The sequence below is a fragment of the Haematobia irritans genome, chromosome 4, assembly GCF_050003625.1.
Source record: "Haematobia irritans isolate KBUSLIRL chromosome 4, ASM5000362v1, whole genome shotgun sequence".
NCBI lineage: Eukaryota > Metazoa > Arthropoda > Insecta > Diptera > Muscidae > Haematobia > Haematobia irritans.
The window spans coordinates 4,921,849-4,942,514 of NC_134400.1; the positions used below are offsets into that span (position 1 = coordinate 4,921,849).

Below are 20,666 nucleotides of genomic sequence, written 5' to 3' on the forward strand. Positions count from 1 at the left end.
ATACGTCTCTTCATTAGCAGTTCGTCTAACAGCCTGAGTATACATGGATCAACATTCAGAGTTGTCAGTCCATTTAATATCGAGCTCGGATGGACATTATTGAACGCCCCTTCGATGTCTAGAAACCTATATATGATTTATTGAGTCTCCTTGGGGCAACAATCTTCATCCGACCTGATATTACCATACGTTCTCTAACTACCATATCAAAATTAGCCCATATGGGTTAATTATACATAGTCCTTTTATAAACCGATCCGATTTGATTGAAAATCTATACTCATAATTTTGTTCTTAACCCTTCTGGAATGACGTTCGAAATAAGTTTCTTCCAGTTTAGAAAACAATCTTAAGCAATTTTAAGATATGCTGCCATCAGTATCTCTTAGCATGAATGTCTTTAGTCGAATTTGTATATAAACCAAGGCGACATAACCCTCGGCCCTGTCGAACTTTCTGCCGTAAATACTTGTTAATCTTTTGAATGTACTGTATTTTCAAAAACATACAAAAATCTGTAAATGTTCAATACTCAAAGCAATTTTTAAGTAGAAACAGGAAAAAATCCGCTGAAAAACAGACTTTTTTGCTAATATTCAAGCTTTGTCAGTTATTTTTTAAACCCGATTTCCATGTTTGCTTAAACCAAAAAAGGCAATCTGGCTGCTATTGTAGCACTACAAAAGAAATTTATTAGAAAATGTTTTGCATTTAGGTGAGTACTAAGTTCGAGTTTAGCCGCTAAAGTGAAAACAAAATCAGTAAAAAGGCATAAAAATATGCATATTTGTTGCAAATTTTATTATAACTTGATGGGGAATAGCCCAAAGCAAATTTTCACAAAGTTTGTATTCCTCAAAATGTTTCTCAAATTAAAAAAAATTCTATGGATCTTGAGAATACTTGGAGTCAAATTTTAAAATGTAAATATTTTACATATTATTCTTTGCCCTATCTGGAATTAGAAAAATTTTAACAGCAAACTACGGTTGCTTTTCTGCAGATTTTTTCTATATGTGAAATTAAGAATCTGGAAGAATCTAATCTGCTGACTTAAATTCAACACCTAAAAGTTTTATGAATTGTGTTCCACTAGACCAAAAATTACAAAAAATGTATTAGCAGCTGAGTGTACAAAAACACAATGGGATATGGCACCATATACTATATACAAAATTCTAAACCCCTTAAATTCATCACATAAAATATATTTGTGATTTCATATAGAACCAAAATTAAACTTACTATCTGCATTTAACCGATACGATATCAATATTTCATCGAAATCGAATTATATTTTCCGTTAAATTAAAAAAGCTGACAAATAAAAATACAACTCTACATTAGAAATTTATCGCTCAGTGAGCATGGTCATTTATAAACATGAATAAAATTAAACAATAGTAAATGAACAACAACAAATCTAAAATCCATTTATACATACATATATTGAATAGTTTATACGAATGTATGTGGTTGGAAAAGAATTGCTGAAGATCGACCAACCGATCCATATTATTTAGTTATTCAGTGTATAGTGAATTGTGCACTCTCCACTCAGATTTGATCAAAAGTAAAATTTTTAAAAAAGTGTTTAGATTTACATTTTGATAGACAAATTACCTCAACAATAAAAAAAATATTTTTATAGTTAGCAAATCTTGTTACAAGTTTGAGTTTATTAAATATATTTAATTGTTTTAAAAATATGTAGCTTTATTATTTTATTTGATTATCTAATTCGAATCGAGTGCAAATAATATAAACGAACCTTAGATCTTTTGTGTGTCCCATCTGTGACAAGTGTAGAAAGTGAAATGAGCATATAATTTCTCTTTATTTTCGTTATTTACTTGTTTAGCAATAGCATCATCGACCTTTTCACTAGACATCTGCTTTATTAATTAACCAAATAAACATATAACACACACACGTACCTCATCCTACGACACGCGACTGATTTTTTAAAAACACCAACAAAAAAGAGAGAATTTTTTTAAATATTTTATGTGCTCTCAAAAGTGAGGTAATTGCCGTTGACTATTGTTTGTACGTGTGTACGTGCGACGATTTCCAATATAAATTTTACATTTATCGGTGTTATCTAAAATCCAGCAAACTGGCTATCGACGGAAATAGTGTCTACGATATGTTAAAGTTTTTGGTAAGTAAACGACTACAGGAATTGTATTGATCCTAATACTTTATTATATCCTCAACCATAGGATGGCGGGTATAATAACTTTGTCATTCCGTTTTTAACACATCGAAATATTGGTCTCGTACACCATAAAGTACATATATTATGGGTCGTGGTGAAATTCTAAATCGATAGCTAGCTGCCGAACTAAGCTATGAAATTGAAACTTGAAACAAAAGTAGCGGTACCATCTAGGTCGCATAGTATTGTAAAAGGCTGACCACTTTTATGTATAGCTTTTGGAATCCTCTGGAGAAGCAAATTTCATCGGATCCCGTTGAGGTTTGATATGCTCCATAAAACCGGTCCCCAGATTTGACTTCTGGGGGCAGCAAATTGCATTGGATCCGGTTTACATTTGGTACACGATGTCAGTATCTGGTCTCTAGCCATCATGTATACGATTGAAATCTTTTCCTTCTAATTACAACGAGAAGATTGGTTCATATTGGTTTATACTTATCTATAGACTCCTCTATATAAACCGATCAAGAACTAAAGAGGCATATATAGGTATTTAATGTGATAAACTAATCAAGAACGAAAGTCACTTATATTTATAGGTATTTCATCTGCCTTTTTTTCAGACCTAGATTCCATATCTACCAACTTACAATTTAGAAGACAATGTTAAGAAGTTGCAAGATATCTTCCCATTGCACGTAATTTTCATTCGAGCCTATTGGCCACTGTCATAGTAATCAGTTTCTTCCAGTTTAGAAGACAATCTGAAGAAGTTTAAAAAAACGATGCTATCCCAATAAACACAGGATGAGCGTTTTTCAAATGCAACAATTTTTCAGTTTGAGGGTAAATATAATTTTCAACATAAATTCAACTTGACTTGAAATAGCTCATCTGCAATACATCTTCAAATTGTTTGCGAATTACTTCCAATTTGCCAAAATGTTGACGAAATCTTTGAAAAGGTGTTGAAGATGATATGAGAAAACTTTGACAAAACACTACCCTAAAATGCAACGAAAAAACCATGTGGTTTTCAATACTTATTTGTGCAACGAAGTTCGTGGTCAATTGCAAGAAATAAAAAAAAATGGAAAATTTTAGACAAATAACCAAATAGTATATAAAAATAGGTAAGTGAAAATAAAAAATGAAATAAAACTTTAAGGAAGTCACTAAATGTATATCTCTTTGCAGAAAACTAAAATTATGGATTATACGTTCTTGAAAACATTAAAAAGCTGACCAATGAAAAAAAGGTGGACAATTAACTGGAACTGCTTCAAATAGTTTATAATAATTGGTACGTCAATACGAAAAATTAAATCAACACTTTAAAGAAGTCACTAAATTTAAATCTCTTTGCAGAAAACTATAATCTTTGGATGCTACATTCTTGCAAACAATAAGAAGCTGACCAATGAAAATTGAGTAGCTTATCGACAAGAAAAAGTTTCCAGAAACATTACAAGTGCAACCAATTAAAATTGTTAAAAACAACAAATTGTTGAAATCAACAACTTCTTGATGAAAATGTGCATCACATCGTCAGTTTAATTCATATGCTATTATCAGTTTAAAATGGATAGTTTGTGAATTCCTTCTGCTGAAAATCAATTCTCACACGCGGTCCAGTACGTTCCTAATTTCAAATTGCTCGCATGTTAATAAAAGGAAGGAACCAAAAGGAAGGAAATCGAATTATAAATGCAAAAGTGTTTACTAATAATGTTTAAGATATTTAAAGTTTTGTTGTTTGTTTTTTTTTTTGTTCTTATTTGTTGACGAAAAAACCACATGGTTTTCAATACTACTTTGGACAACAAAGTTCGTGGAAGAAATAAAAAAATGTGGAAATTTTTTAATAATCAATTGAAATTGCTTATAATAATTGGTAAGTAAAATTAAAACACGAAATGAAAACTTTAAGGAAGTCACTAAAATCAAATCTCTTTGCAGACAACTAAAATATTTGGATGCTGATTCTTGGACACATTAAGAGACTGGCCGATGAAAAATGATAGTGGCATATCGAGAAGAGAAAGTTTCCATAAATCAAAGTGCAACCAAAAACACGTGGTATTTATTCTTTTCCATATCAACAACTACTGGATGATAATTCGCATCACATCGATAGTTTAATTTACATCGCATCATCGGTTTAATTTGTTATTTTGTGAATTGAAATTGCTGGAAATTTATTCCAATTATCTAGTCATCAAGTTCCTGAAAATTGCCAGTATTTTAATAACAACAATTTTGTAAAACCAACGTTCTTGAGGAAAACACGAAGTACGTGGTCAGTTGGAAGAAATACAAATTGGTAAGTCAAAATAAAAAGTGAAATGAAAACATAATGGAAATCACAAAACTCGATTGTTTTGCAGAAAACTAAAATAATTGGATGGTATATTCTTGGAAGATGTTGGCCGATGAAAAACCGATGAAGGGAACAACAAAGAAAAGTTTTCAGAAAACTTACAAGGTGCAACCAATTAAAACAAAGTGCAACAATTCCTATATCAAGAACTTCTGGATGAAAATGTGCATTACATCAATTTACATCCCGTCATCAGTTTGATATTTTATGATTTCCTCTTGCTGGAATCTATTCTAACACACAAGCCAGCAAGTTCCTCGATAGTAATTATTTCAAATTGCCAGGATATTAATTAATAGTTATTTGACACCAACATTATGGAGGAAATGGAATTATACATGTAAAAATGTTTAAGATATTTAAAGTTGTATTCATAGTTTTATTTATTAATACGTTTAATAAGATAATTACATTTTGATTGGTATTATATTATTATTTTTATATATTATTAATGTTATTTTTAAGATTATTATATTTGTTAACGAAAAAAATAATAAAATTTACAAAATCTCTAGAAATTTAGTATTGACTTTCAGTTAGAACTAGGATTGACTTTCATACAAATTGTGGTTTGAAAGTATTCGCAACAATGCTATTTTTTTATTTTTATCACATTGAAAACTGTTTGAGAAATTATTGAGTAGCGATGCATTTCAATTTGAGGATTACAATTGAGAAGTTATTGCTATTGTGTTGAATTTTACTGTTGAGGGTAATGTCTGTTTTTTGTTGAGAACGCGATTTTCTCAACAATTTCTCAACTTGAATATTACCCTAATCCTTTGAAAAAATGTTTGAAAAATTATTGAATTTTAGTATTTTTCAAACGTTTGTGTTTATTGGGATCTGTAACTCTTACCATGACTACCATCACAAGGAGTCCCTCCTCTGTTTTCTTAAAAAATACTATATTATACTCACCAGTTCCTGTGTTTTCTTTGTTTATGTATTTCACGAACGTTATGGTCATTATATCGTTGTAGAAAGCACTCTATGGTAATATTTAAAAAACACCCTTATTGGTATTGACTAATTGAGTTTTTTTGTTAAAGTAATTGATATTTTCGTTGTTAAAATAATTGATTTCTTCGTAATGTTTGTTTTTCCAATAGATTTGACATTATTTACGTTATTTTTTCTTCAAAAACGCCGATATTGATATCAGTGTTCAATCACCAAAGTAAAATTTATTCTAATTCCTTGGCGGGAAATAGTATAGTGTTGCCATCGTCTAAAATAACTATGGTTATATTTTTACACGCTATATGTAAATATAACCATAGCGATAGGCGGTAGGCGAAATATTTTTGCCGCGACAACAAATTCAATAAGCTTGTCGGCAAAGATGTCGTCTCTTCTTTTTTCCGAGTGTTTTTGATGGTCAATAAAGCATGATTTTTAAATATCTAAAAAGGAGCTGAATAAAAACGTGCAATATCATGTTTTTTGTTGATTTATTTGATAATAAAAGAATGTCCGCCTGAACAGGCAAAAACAATGCCTAGTAAAATTTCATAAATTCATCATATACAATGGCGTTGTTGCACCCTGTATCATTCTATTTCTTGTTATCGTTATCGATTATCGAAGAAGTCATTGTAGATTTATTGTTATTTATTCAACTTTCCAAGACGATAGGCTATTTCACTTTGACCGCAAAAATATGCTGAAATTTTTGGTAAGTTTTTCTTGCGGAATCTGGAAACTTCAATCATGGTGCTGTAGTTGTTGTAAATTCCAAGCTTTGTTAGATAAATTGGTGCTAGCTGATAAGGATTTTGCTTTTTTTTTCATCTTCTCCGCACCTAGATTAATTCCGTTGTTTTTTTTTTTTTTTGGCTCATCTGACGTTTATTTTTGGTTTTATGATTTCACTTGTCCCTCATCTCATCATTATAATTTTTCGTTTGATTTTCTTTGTTCGTTGCTAATTTGCAACAACAATTTTGCATTAATTATGCATAAAAATCTGGCAAAATTTAAATTATATAATGTGCTCATGGAATGTGTTTCGCAAATATCTATATACTGATTTCTCGTATTTTATTTTGTTTTGAAATGGAAAAATTAACTACCATGTTCTCCATAACTAGATGGTAATAGAGCCATCCATTTCACGGAGAAATTAAAATGGTTTTGCGTGACCATCTAAACTAATACGCAAATTAGGAATTCGATTTTTGGAAAGTACTCAAACAAAGTTTTACATCATAATAAGTCGTTCTTAAATATCATACTCATATCGTACAGCAATACTGATGTATAGGGCTCAACGACTTTAAACGTTTTATGTAATACCAAGAAGAAAACGAGATAGACCCATAGCGACTTCAGATTGGTACCTTATAGTGCAGAATTTGTCGGAAATTGAAAAAATGGGCGGCCCATCTTTATTATACATATTACAAAGGGATAGCTACTTTTTATGGAATCTACATCCAAATCCGTTCAAGAGAACATGCTACATGATAGAAACACCCCTGAAATAAGTTTAACTCTCTTGAAAATATCAACTTGTATAACTTATAAGACAACTACAGAAACATGTATAGCCGGATGTCAAGCATTTGTTCATAACATCTAGGTTTTAGCACCTAGTATTAGGCATGACATAGATGTCTTCCCCATCTAAAGATTGTCATGTGTTGTATTTTTTTTTCTGTTTTACCTAAAAATGTTTTTTATTTCTATGCTAATTTTATTTTTGTTTTTTCTACTTTCAGTTAACATTTAGTGCTGGCATTTATACCGGCATATATATCAGTCAAAATTATGAAGTAAGTGTGCGTATTATCTATATCCATATCTTGTTAATGCGGGATTATTTGCAGGTACCACGGGTAGATGAACCAAGCAAAATCATTGACAAAATTAAGGAAATGGCGGATGATCATCGTAAAAAGTAAACATTATGGGTTATAATAAAAATAAATATCCTAAGCAAAATTTGTTGTGCAGTTTGATTATGAAATTTGTGTTTGTTGTGTACATTATTATAAGAAGGGTTTTAGACGATGCAATAATTGCATGCAATAATTGCACGCAATTCTTGTTTGTAGGCAAACGGGGAAGAGAAGCAAAGGGGGTAGAAAAAATTTCATGTTTTCCGTTCCTCTTGCAATTTTTTGACATTTCTGAAACTTGAAATTTCAAGCGATTGCATGAAAAATTTCAACGTATAAATGCTGAAGTTTTTAAGAAGCAACTTTAAAAGAGAATACAAAAAATTGCACGCAACCAATTGCATCGTCTAAAACCCCTCTAAGATATATAAACATGTTCTAAAGTTGGAAATGTTTCTGAATTGTCCATATTATACAACTCATATCCATATAAAAACTCTTTGCTGAAACTCAAGATTTGTTGGTTTGTCTTGAGCACAATCATATAATATTCATTGTCGCAATCTGGGAAAATCTCTAGATTCAATAACTAAAAATGTTGCATTGGTCAAGAAGTCTGAAAATCCACCTTAAGCTATTACTATGCTATTGGCAAACATTTTCTAAAACAAATGTTAATGGGCATTTTTACCTTTAAATGTCCATCTTAAATATTTATCCTTTTACATAAGTGGTTTTCACATATTCCGTGAGCATTTTACGTTCCAGAACTGAACTAGTCATATTTAATAATATTTTGGAGCCATTAAACCCATTACATTTTTGAGTATTTCCCATGTAAAATTGCTCTAGAAGTGGTGTCTTACACTACACAACTACTTTCGAGCATTTTCGATTTTCACATCCAAACTCGATACATATGTCCAGAAATATACATTATTAATTCTAGTCAAAATTTGGATAGAAAAATTCCAGTATATTGATTGTTCGACAAAATATCACCGAAATCAATCTTTTATTTGGCTCCCATAAGGATGAACATAAATTCTAATATGACTTCCCAATGCAGCATTAAGAATTAACAAAAACCTTATGACATAAACCTGTTACCAACATTTTGTGGTTTTATAAAATATCTAACATATTTTATTTTACATATTTCAACTTTTAGATCTGTTGTTAAGATCAAATTATACTAGACTAAGGTGTAACGCCTTAAAATGTGCATAACAATACGCCTCTTATTAAGTGTTTCATACCTATCCCTATTTTCTAGAAATGTTTCAATAATTTATTTATTTATGACATATTATTTTCCTCTTTCCAAGGAATCCCGCGGAACAGCTGCTGTATGATGTCAAGAAAGGGGCTAAGAAAATTGTGGATTGAAATCACGCACTGATGGGCGTATAGTCTTTATTTTCCTTATGCTATTTCAATAACCTGCAAAGTCTTTTTTTTAATTTTACGGAATTGTAAATTACAGAATAGTAAAATTATGCAATAGAATATTTTAATCAATATGAAATTTGACTAATAAATGTAAGCAGAACAAATGGGCATTTTCTGTTTTTTTTTTCGAAAAACTAAAATTGACTTTTCGTTATATTCAAATTAAAGGGAATTGATATGATTGACAAAATCGTAAAAAATGATAAAGAATATCCAACAGTGGATTTTGGAATCAACAAATTTTATCCACAATCTCTTGATTTCTAATCTAATCTAATGGGGGTACCAGCAATTTTCTGTATACCAATACTATTATGGAAATACCAAGCAGAAGGATATTTCTGATTCAACCTGGGTAAGCTTAAGCTTTACTTACATTAGCTATCAATTGATTACACAGAAATGGAAATAATATCTTAGTTCAAATGAATTAAAAAATCGACCAATATAGGGGTATTATTGTTGGATTTTTCAGATGTCAACTGCAATACACACATATTTACTGTTAGCACTAGGTTAGGTGAAGTAAGTTGGCTCACCGTTCAGACAAACTTTGCGTACCAAGTGCATTATGGTTATACCTTGTCTCATAAATAAATGATATCCATTCCAAATGAATTCCAGAAACTGATGAAAGTATTCATAGGCTCTATATGTTCGCTCCAATGCATTATTATCCAGTTAATATTTGAATATCACTTAGCACAAGTAACGTGCTGACATGGATTTTTTCTATATTATATTATGCATTAGAATACTATACTTTGATTCTACTTACCCCATTATATAGAACATCTCTGAGTCGTACCAAATTTCAAAAAAATATATAGTTACACCAAATGCGTATATATTTGTTTACTACACCCTAATTATTGTGTCTAAATAAAGGAAACTCCGCCACCATAATATTCCAGTCTAGTTTGTGGCTCCACAAAAGCTAACCAATCAGAGGCATGGGTCGGCAGAAGACCCATGCTATTGCATTTGTACAAGGCAACTGCAACATTCGCTAAATTTCCCAGAAAATATACCAACTTCTGTCCAGTCCCTTGGGCACCTTCGGCCATTTTAGATGTTACTTGTGTCGAGAACATAGCTTTGATTGGTCTTATTAACATCATTCCAATCATCATAATAGGGAAAATAGAAATTGTATTGCCAGACATATACATGATGAAGAGATTCATAGGAATCTGCAAAACAATATTTAACATTTATTTTAATCCAAAATGGTTATTTTGTGTCACTTCCTACCTGTTTCAATGGTCCTAAAGCTAAATCCCATGATTTCTTCATTACAAGACGTTGATCTCTAACCACTTCAGTTTGATTTACCATAGCACTGCTGGGATTGTATCCTGGAGGGGAAGGCAAGTCATTGGATTTGCTGAAAAGTGCAGAGAGCAATTGGGAGAGTTATTTAGCAAATACTATGGATCTATGGGGATTCCAGTTTCTTACCTTGTATTGAAATCCAGGCACCATTTACTCTTCTTGGATGTTTGCTTTGACATTTTGCTAATTGATATTTATTGAAAAGTCCAATTAAATTCCTTTAAAGAAATGAATTTAATACAAGCACACACACATGCAGAAAAAATGTCGTGTACTAAAACAAAAACGTCAGACTGACATTTCATTTAATGAAACTATATGAAGTTAGTACAAAACATTCGCCGTAGAGATGTGTAATCTTTAAAAAACGCTCCATCATTACCATCATAAAACCGCCGTAGAAATCTATTACTAAAGAAATATGACAGGTAGTGTATTTGTTTCAAATTAAGGTAGCGTTGATTACGAGCATCTGCAATGTATATGTATATAAAATATATATCATATAACTTTTCAATTATAATCCCTAGAGAGTGAAATTTCACTCATGAACACTCATAATGAACAATTTTCACTCAGTCACGATATTTATGGCAGGATTTTACCAAAGATAATAAAAGAGGAAGATGGGAGATTGGCTTGCGTCATACCAAATGTTGCATTTACCAGATTAGTTTAATACATGTTTGTATCCTTTTAGTTGTTTTTAGTTTTTATTTTTTAAATGAAAAATTTAATTTTCTTAATGAAACAATGATAAATTTTAGGCAACAACAAAAAAAATTACATTTTCCCCTTTATGGAAATTTATTTCGTGCTCTTAGTTTCTTTTTATTTGCATTTTAATGCTATGTCAATACCTGTCGTATACGCGTTTGGTTCGAGTATTAAACTAATGTGGTAAATGGTTTGATGTGCTCAGTAGCCAATCTCCCATCTTCCTCTTTTATTATCTTTGGGATTTACGCCCATGCATTCGGAAAAATATTTAGTACTCACGCATGAACAAACTTTTAACAAACTCACACTCACGAATGGAAGATCTTATTCACTCGTTCTCACGATCAGAGGGAGTCAAGGGAGAATTTGTAACTCATTATTGTCTTTGCGTTTCAAATATACATCTTGAGAGTGTGCAAAAGCGAGTAAAAGTTGAAAAAAAGATAATGGTTGATTTCAAAACACACAATTTAAATTAATCAGGGAATTTTGTCATATATATCCAGTTTTCGTAAGCGATAGGTTGTTACAGATTTAGTATCAGGCTTAACATATGGGTCTCAATTATTAGAAAATTAATGACAAATCGTTAAAAAAAAATCGAGAAAAATATTAAGAAATAAGAGTTAAATAAATGATATCCATTCCAAATGAATTCCAGAAACTGATGAAAGTATTCATAGGCTCTATATGTTCGCTCCAATGCATTATTATCCAGTTAATATTTGAATATCACTTAGCACAAGTAACGTGCTGACATGGATTTTTTCTATATTATATTATGCATTAGAATACTATACTTTGATTCTACTTACCCCATTATATAGAACATCTCTGAGTCGTACCAAATTTCAAAAAAATATATAGTTACACCAAATGCGTATATATTTGTTTACTACACCCTAATTATTGTGTCTAAATAAAGGAAACTCCGCCACCATAATATTCCAGTCTAGTTTGTGGCTCCACAAAAGCTAACCAATCAGAGGCATGGGTCGGCAGAAGACCCATGCTATTGCATTTGTACAAGGCAACTGCAACATTCGCTAAATTTCCCAGAAAATATACCAACTTCTGTCCAGTCCCTTGGGCACCTTCGGCCATTTTAGATGTTACTTGTGTCGAGAACATAGCTTTGATTGGTCTTATTAACATCATTCCAATCATCATAATAGGGAAAATAGAAATTGTATTGCCAGACATATACATGATGAAGAGATTCATAGGAATCTGCAAAACAATATTTAACATTTATTTTAATCCAAAATGGTTATTTTGTGTCACTTCCTACCTGTTTCAATGGTCCTAAAGCTAAATCCCATGATTTCTTCATTACAAGACGTTGATCTCTAACCACTTCAGTTTGATTTACCATAGCACTGCTGGGATTGTATCCTGGAGGGGAAGGCAAGTCATTGGATTTGCTGAAAAGTGCAGAGAGCAATTGGGAGAGTTATTTAGCAAATACTATGGATCTATGGGGATTCCAGTTTCTTACCTTGTATTGAAATCCAGGCACCATTTACTCTTCTTGGATGTTTGCTTTGACATTTTGCTAATTGATATTTATTGAAAAGTCCAATTAAATTCCTTTAAAGAAATGAATTTAATACAAGCACACACACATGCAGAAAAAATGTCGTGTACTAAAACAAAAACGTCAGACTGACATTTCATTTAATGAAACTATATGAAGTTAGTACAAAACATTCGCCGTAGAGATGTGTAATCTTTAAAAAACGCTCCATCATTACCATCATAAAACCGCCGTAGAAATCTATTACTAAAGAAATATGACAGGTAGTGTATTTGTTTCAAATTAAGGTAGCGTTGATTACGAGCATCTGCAATGTATATGTATATAAAATATATATCATATAACTTTTCAATTATAATCCCTAGAGAGTGAAATTTCACTCATGAACACTCATAATGAACAATTTTCACTCAGTCACGATATTTATGGCAGGATTTTACCAAAGATAATAAAAGAGGAAGATGGGAGATTGGCTTGCGTCATACCAAATGTTGCATTTACCAGATTAGTTTAATACATGTTTGTATCCTTTTAGTTGTTTTTAGTTTTTATTTTTTAAATGAAAAATTTAATTTTCTTAATGAAACAATGATAAATTTTAGGCAACAACAAAAAAAATTACATTTTCCCCTTTATGGAAATTTATTTCGTGCTCTTAGTTTCTTTTTATTTGCATTTTAATGCTATGTCAATACCTGTCGTATACGCGTTTGGTTCGAGTATTAAACTAATGTGGTAAATGGTTTGATGTGCTCAGTAGCCAATCTCCCATCTTCCTCTTTTATTATCTTTGGGATTTACGCCCATGCATTCGGAAAAATATTTAGTACTCACGCATGAACAAACTTTTAACAAACTCACACTCACGAATGGAAGATCTTATTCACTCGTTCTCACGATCAGAGGGAGTCAAGGGAGAATTTGTAACTCATTATTGTCTTTGCGTTTCAAATATACATCTTGAGAGTGTGCAAAAGCGAGTAAAAGTTGAAAAAAAGATAATGGTTGATTTCAAAACACACAATTTAAATTAATCAGGGAATTTTGTCATATATATCCAGTTTTCGTAAGCGATAGGTTGTTACAGATTTAGTATCAGGCTTAACATATGGGTCTCAATTATTAGAAAATTAATGACAAATCGTTAAAAAAAAATCGAGAAAAATATTAAGAAATAAGAGTTAAGGTATATGAAATTAAATTTTTGAAGGACATCGCATCATCCAAAGGTTAGCTTCATAGAAAAGCATTTCAAGAGATTGTAAACAATAGTTCAAATTTTAACTATGCAAATTTAATTATAGATTACTTTAAATCTGCAATTCTTTACCAAGTACAAAACAACAACTAACTTATACAATCAGAATACAGAGCCGACAATATTTTTAGAAAAATGATTTTCTTGATGTATCTCTTCAATGTTAATATTATAGGAAAACACCAACACTCAAATAGCAAAATCAATTGAAATACAAAAGGATACCTAGCGCATTGTTAAATCGCTAACTTACCATGGGGTTACTAACTCCAATTGGTGTTTTTTAAAACTCTTATCATTTCTTTTTCCCATAAGACATATGATTTTTGCCCTTTAGTCAATTTATGTTCTAGTTTACATGATGATTCATTTCCGTACAAATAGAAAACGTTGTATGGTTTTTTATTACACAGTTTTTTTATTTAAATTTAATGTTTATTCTTTTTTAATTATATTTAAATATAAAGTATGTGTTGTAGTAGTTGGTTGTTGTTTTTGTTTGATGTTATCTTGTAGCAAATGAAAATGTTCAGTTTTTCTTTGTTTGATACATTTTTGTGTTTTTTGGAAAAAAAATACTTTCACATATACACGGATAAACGATTTTTGAAAAAGAAATGGGGTTGTAATCTTATTAGAGTAACGGACAACACAAGCGAATATTCTTTCTCTCGGATGGTATACAAGAGATTTTTTTAAATAATAAAAATACACAATTATTAAAAAATTAAAAATATATATGTAGAGATAAAATTATACTTAGAAAAGTGTGTTTTATATAGTTCCGTAATTCTTTATAATTAATGGATTTTCTTTCTTTGCTTTAACATACAATTATTTTCAAGTTTTCAATTTTTCTTTTGTTAAAAATTCTTTTTCTTTCTGGTAATCGCATAATCAGAGGACTACAAACACTGTGGTCTTAATGGTTCATAATAGTTAACCGTCTTTGATCTTGTTAAGCCTAAATGAAAAAGGTGAAGAACCTTTTCCCTGCGAAATGTTGATGAGTGGGCTTAAGAGAAAAGAAATTTTTGGAGTCTCTCTTTACCTCCTCTCTGAGGGAAGTAGTTTTTATGGGTGGTGTTGGATGGTACATACTGAAATTTTTGTTATGATGGTTGATTTTTTTTGTAATAATTTTATTCTCGGGTTTATTATTATTTTTTAAATCAAAATTTATTATTTTGTATGTTATTTTGTTGTTGATTTTGTGGTTGTTTCTTTTTTGCTGCTGCGGATGCTAAGTTAAAGAAAAATAAGAATTTCATTTAGCGATTTGCGTTCTTAAGTTGATTGGACAACCAATCAAGACCCTCGTATAAACCATCGCCGCTGGTTGCACACGTCGCCTGAATATACCAATTGCGATTTCGTAGTGAATGTAGACCGAGCTTATCGGTGATTTCTGCAGCGTTCATAGCGTTTGGCAGATCCTGTAAAGGGAAAAAGGCATTTTAGGTTCAACTTGACAAGAATTGCAGGTCCTCAATTAAATGGATGTTCAAATATATTCATAATCAAAAGCCTACAAACGTCTACTTGCGGTGCGCTCTTCCACATTTCTAAATAGCAATGGAATTTAATACTTGTGTCTATTTAAAGATTTAAAGCCGCAAAAAAGTTTCTGAGGACAGACTATTTTCTTCCCATATTAGTAGATTAAGCAAATGATAAATTTGTATTTTTGGTATCACAATTTTATGTGAAGAAGGCAAACAAAGTTAAACTATTTTGAAGTTAACCTAGTGTTATCAATTGTGTTAAATCACATACAAGCTCTGAAAAGCATCAATTAGGACTACGAACTACAACTTATGTGATGTACATAGACATATCTGAACAGTATTCAATGGTATACTGTATCTAAGGCCTCGAACACTAGTCCCTCTGTACACCAGTCGGACCTACATGGTGGAATCGACACAAGGAATACCTCGTTGTCCAAGGACTTCAATTATGGATTGTCTATTTTGCCAAAAATAGAAATTACACTAGCAACAACGCCTCGCCGTAGAGTAAGCGACATTTTCTGGATATTTCCGTTTTTATATGGAAGAAATTAAATTTATAAAGTTTCCTATTTTTCCCTGATTCGAAACAATTTTTTACCGCAGATTTATATTCAAATCTATTGTTCGATTGTGAAAAAATTTCGATATATCGGTGTATTTTATTGAAAATTCCATTTGATATTAAAACCAGTGCATGAAAACTTCAAACTTTTGCCTTACTATTTGTGGCTTTCTAAATACAGTAAATTTTGAACTTATTGTACACACACAAAAGATGATTTCTGACTTTCGTATAATGTTAGCATTTTTATAAAAAAAATGTATTATTATTTCGCTAAATGATTGCCTATTTCCTATCTTCTGAAACCGGATTCATTGGTTTCAAATATGTTACAATACACCACCATCTCTTCTGTATTCATATGAGAATCATTATCAAAAACATTTTATCTAACATAATCTTATCTAACAAAACGCATTTTGGTGTAGAATTCAAAATACAAGGAAAACATTGGGCACATTTTACTTTATAAATCTTTTTTTGTGAATAGTTGAACTTGACTTACCTGTTTGTTAGCAAATATAAGTAAAACTGCATCTCTGAGCTCATCTTCAGCTAACATACGCATTAGTTCTTCTCTCGCTTCACCGATACGCTCTCTGTCATTGCTGTCAACGACGAATATGAGACCCTTGATATAAGAAATAAAAATTGGATATGGTAAATATGTTCCATCATAGATCATACAGGTTGAAATCATACTTGTGTATTTTGGAAGTAATGCCTCCATAATGGACGAATTTTATCTTGACCGCCCACATCCCACACTGTAAAGCTAATATTCTTGTATTCTACAGTCTCGACGTTGAAACCTAAATATTGAATAATAATTTAAGTATATATTGTTCTCAATTTTAAATAGGAAATACATGTTTTTAAGAAGAAATAACTTACCAATGGTAGGTATCGTTGTTACAATTTCGCCTAATTTAAGTTTGTACAAAATTGTGGTTTTACCAGCGGCATCTAAACCGACCATCAATATTCTCATTTCCTTTTTGCCAAAAAGACCTTTAAATAAATTTGCAAAGGCATTCCCCATGTTTGCTCTCTATATTTCCTTTACTACTTGTCGTAAAACTTTGTATTTTATTTATAAATATAAAAAAGGATTTCTTTTTTATATATGGAATTCTTAAGTTTTCGTATCCTATTCCGAGTTAGCCTATTTGTATGTTAAGCTCTACTCGGATTGATGGTTTGTCTGAAAATAAAAAAAAAGAATTTTATTAGTAGATTAATTTCCAATATCTACCACCTATTGAATATGTTAGTATTATTTGGAGATGTTTATGTATAAACGCCTAAAATAAAATGATTTTTCTTTTCTGAATATATATAGGTTTAATTAACTTAAAGTTTGTATTATTTTTACAATTAAAATACAACAGGAGAAGGCATATTTTAACAGAAACCATTCAATGAGGGACGATGATGAAAATATTGTGTCATAAGCAGCAACATGTACTGTCAGTAATATTCATGGAAATATTATGGGAAGGGGAAATTGGTTTAACTGTTTTATGTCGCTATGTGATATTGCGATGTATGTATACCACACAAATCGATAAACAAAAAACTAGTCCACCATAAAACTGGCATAGATCTGATGAAATCTTAAATATGGGTTATCCTCACACAACTTCTATTTGAATAAAAGCATAAAATAGCGAAATATTACAATTTTACAATCTAAATATCGAGCAAACATAAGAATGAATATCGAGCAAACATTAGTTTTTGTTTCTTCTATACTCAGCTCAATGGTAAGAAATATATCTTTTGAAAAACGTACGTTATACAATTTTTAAACTTAGAGACGGTATCTTATTGATATCGGGAAATTTTTGTGGGTCCTAAAGTAGTATATCCACAGAACATATTTCTAAAGCGATAGTAGACGGGAATGACTTCCCTCCACCTCATCCAACCAATACTAAACATGACGGTCAGCCCATATTCCAATGTCCAATTAGCAACTATTATCGCTTCGATAAGCTTTTAACGCTATTTTTATGAAATTTAACTCCATTCTTGCATAAGACTGCTAATATTAGAAAATATCCTCTCTTTTTTTACCCATTTTACGTGGTGTACTAAGTTAATAAATGCCTACAAAGAAAATGTGGAACTTTGTTCACCGGCGAAAATGATAAACTTAGTACACAGACAAGAGGAAGAAAAAAATTGAAATTATTGCCAGACTAGGTAGTATAGTGAATTTTCCTACAATTAAATGTAGAAACATTATTAATTCGAAAGATTAGAAAATAAGTTTCTAATTTTCAGAATTTTTCTTTTTTATGTGAAAAGCAAACTACTATGAAAAGGAAGCAGGCACATTGCGATATTCGATTTCACCGAGATAATATATAATGAAACAGACAAGAGGAAAAAAAAAACTTGAAATTATTGCCAGACTAGGTAGTATAGTGAATTTTCCTACAATTAAATGTAGAAACATTATTAATTCGAAAGATTAGAAAATAAGTTTCTAATTTTCAGAATTTTTCTTTTTTATGTGAAAAGCAAACTACTATGAAAAGGAAGCAGGCACATTGCGATATTCGATTTCACCGAGATAATATATAATGAATAAGACAATGACGTTGAATATACATGTAGAGGCAAATGGAAAAACTCCATAGATGGGACGAGAAGACAACGAATAAATGGTGGGGAAAGAAGTACGTCAAAAGGGGGTTAAATACGAAAATAGTAGAAATACAGAAGTGAGTCAGCAGCAGCAGCAAATGTATATTTTGGTATTCTCCACAAAATTAGATAAAATTCCTATTTGTAAGCAGCAGTTTAAGTTCATTTCTAATCATATCCGTCATTTCGAAATAACTCGTCATAAAGTTCTTTCGTCTGGGCATATTTTGCTTGCGTAGACCCAGAAAACCGAAACCCCGATGTAGACGCCGCCACCTTGTTTTAGAACGGAAATCTTACAAAGAAGTATTTTTTTAACATTTCCAGTTTAATTTTCTTGTAATTTTCATCATATAACTTTTCTTTACCGTTTTTTATACTTGTTTCAAACTCAAAGTAATTACTTTTATTTAAATGTTGGAGGAATTTGCTAAATTAACTTTTTTTGCCAACAAGCACCACCCTACGTCACACGAATACGAAAAAAGAAACTGAACTTAAGAGTATGGTGAGAAAAAAACAAAACGGAGATTTAACATAAAGTTGTATGACACTACACCACCACAGAACACATACAACAACAATTGAGAGAAAATAATTCACCACAATTATGATGACGGCGACGTAATTTTCATTTTTCAATTATTTCGTGATAATCGTAAATAGAAATTTTTCAAATGTAGAATTGTAAAACTGGGGCCAACCAACGAATTATCCTGTCTCCTGGTAAGGGTTATTCTCGAAACCCAATGGATGAAAAACAACATTTACATAGGTACTTTATTAATATTCACCCAGAAGAATGCCGAATGTATCTAGTATGTACAATTGATATTTAATATTCCTATGCTTGAAATCACTTATGGCGACAGTTTTTTATATTGAAATGTTTTTAAGAAGCAGAAAACTGAATTACTTTTTGCAATATTATTTTATTAATATTTCTTCGAACGTTTATGACTGTCGGGAACGGTGGTGAACATAAATGACTAACGAAATAGACTGAACAATGACGAGCTCGTTAATGGCAGTGTTGCCATATTTATCAAATAAACAAAGAACAATTTATTTCATGCGATGCAATGCCCCAAACTTGTGAAAACACCGTAATATTTAAAGCGAATTGTTATTGGTCTTGATTCATATGATTTTTTCAAGCAACAGATCGAAATTGGCTTAAAAATTCATCCATCATTTTCTATCTGGCATTACTGTTTTCTCGTAAATACAACACTTGGGGCAAATCTGCAACATTGATGGAGCGAGATGACACTATAGTGTGTAAAAGAATAGCAAGCAGGAATTCACCACATGCCGTCAAAGTAGGATTAGAGGTCCAAAAAAAATTCCAAAGTACAAATACATAAAACCATGTTTCTCTTCAAACTATGACCATTTCAGCTACATTTATACATCAAACTATATAATTTCAGTCAATTTTTATACGCACCGCTTACTTAAACCAAACGCACACACACTTTTTGTAAAAATCTCGATGGAATTGTTCAAAAACCGCACAAGCAATGATTGGATTATTTCTGTGAAAAAACTGCAAACGACACAATGCCGACAGAGATCGATAAACTAATTTTTTCAAGTAAAACACATTGATTAGAGTAGGATAGCTATAGGAATCTAATGTAATGGAAAAGCTGCCACGTCGTGTTTGAGGCAGAGTGCAGAGCTAATTAAAATATATGCAACGGTTTCATTCGATGGTAATTATACTGACATGGATCGCACACACGCACAGATAAGCTATACAAAATGTCCGCAGCAATATTCCAACATTTTATACAAGGCATATTAATTAAAGGTAAAGTCACGAGCAAGCGTGTGTACCCCCCCATGATATTAATAATGTCAAACTAAAATGGCAGATCACTCAAGTTTTATTTGTATGTGTAGTGTTGTTGTGTTTGTGCATGTGTAGTGTTGTTGTATTGTTGAATGCATATATAAAACATCAACATTGTTGAATACTAAACGTAAACAAAGCCTTTGACAAGATGAATGTCGATATTAGTCACTTGATTGCATGACTTTACCTCTTTAATATGCCTTGCATTTTATATTGTGTTGTAAAATATAGGTGATTTGCTTATTCGACACTTATTGGTTTCAATTGATTCAAAATACATTTCCATGTGTTTTATACAAAATCACCAAAGTCGTCCAAATAAACTACAATATATGAGGCTTGTAATGTGCTTTTGTGCAACATTTTGGTGATTTAATATAATATT

The 20,666-nt window shown here is 31.2% G+C and overlaps 4 protein-coding genes and 1 long non-coding RNA gene across 8 annotated transcripts; 2 read left to right on the top strand and 3 right to left on the bottom strand.

Moving 5' to 3' along the window:
* The first annotated feature begins 1,414 nt into the window (after positions 1 to 1,414).
* On the top strand, positions 1,415 to 8,949 carry LOC142236523 (uncharacterized). Of its 3 annotated transcripts, none has more exons than XM_075307754.1 (5): positions 1,415 to 1,573; positions 1,862 to 2,164; positions 7,268 to 7,321; positions 7,376 to 7,446; positions 8,716 to 8,949. In XM_075307754.1, exons 2-5 carry the CDS (start codon positions 2,150 to 2,152, stop codon positions 8,774 to 8,776), a joined length of 201 nt encoding a protein of 66 aa, XP_075163869.1. In that variant the 5' UTR covers positions 1,415 to 1,573; positions 1,862 to 2,149; the 3' UTR covers positions 8,777 to 8,949. The 3 variants fall into 3 exon arrangements, with proteins under 3 accessions (XP_075163869.1, XP_075163871.1, XP_075163870.1); XM_075307756.1 differs by having other exon boundaries at positions 1,527 to 1,650; XM_075307755.1 differs by lacking the exons at positions 1,415 to 1,573; positions 1,862 to 2,164 and adding an exon at positions 6,090 to 6,222.
* LOC142236524 (uncharacterized) lies at positions 2,177 to 5,062 on the top strand. Of its 2 annotated transcripts, XR_012722075.1 has the most exons (7): positions 2,177 to 2,713; positions 2,788 to 3,010; positions 3,130 to 3,297; positions 3,362 to 3,467; positions 3,533 to 4,058; positions 4,124 to 4,487; positions 4,552 to 5,062. It is a non-coding gene; the product is annotated as an uncharacterized LOC142236524 (long non-coding RNA). The 2 variants fall into 2 exon arrangements; XR_012722074.1 differs by having other exon boundaries at positions 2,182 to 3,297.
* A 715-nt stretch (positions 8,950 to 9,664) lies between the features above and the next one.
* Positions 9,665 to 10,476, bottom strand: LOC142236522 (ER membrane protein complex subunit 4-like). The gene is made up of 3 exons (XM_075307753.1): positions 10,301 to 10,476; positions 10,094 to 10,226; positions 9,665 to 10,032 (listed from the first exon to the last, which is right to left on the bottom strand). Exons 1-3 carry the CDS (start codon positions 10,351 to 10,353, stop codon positions 9,718 to 9,720), a joined length of 501 nt encoding a protein of 166 aa, XP_075163868.1. The 5' UTR covers positions 10,354 to 10,476; the 3' UTR covers positions 9,665 to 9,717.
* A 1,280-nt stretch (positions 10,477 to 11,756) lies between these two features.
* Positions 11,757 to 12,568, bottom strand: LOC142235187 (ER membrane protein complex subunit 4-like). The gene is made up of 3 exons (XM_075306439.1): positions 12,393 to 12,568; positions 12,186 to 12,318; positions 11,757 to 12,124 (listed from the first exon to the last, which is right to left on the bottom strand). The coding sequence occupies exons 1-3, from the start codon at positions 12,443 to 12,445 to the stop codon at positions 11,810 to 11,812; spliced, it is 501 nt and encodes a 166-aa protein (XP_075162554.1). The 5' UTR covers positions 12,446 to 12,568; the 3' UTR covers positions 11,757 to 11,809.
* A 2,246-nt stretch (positions 12,569 to 14,814) lies between these two features.
* Arf1 (ADP-ribosylation factor 1) lies at positions 14,815 to 20,029 on the bottom strand. The gene is made up of 5 exons (XM_075303346.1): positions 19,871 to 20,029; positions 16,660 to 16,969; positions 16,468 to 16,577; positions 16,271 to 16,396; positions 14,815 to 15,125 (listed from the first exon to the last, which is right to left on the bottom strand). The coding sequence occupies exons 2-5, from the start codon at positions 16,805 to 16,807 to the stop codon at positions 14,961 to 14,963; spliced, it is 549 nt and encodes a 182-aa protein (XP_075159461.1). The 5' UTR covers positions 16,808 to 16,969; positions 19,871 to 20,029; the 3' UTR covers positions 14,815 to 14,960.
* Positions 20,030 to 20,666: the final 637 nt, after the last annotated feature.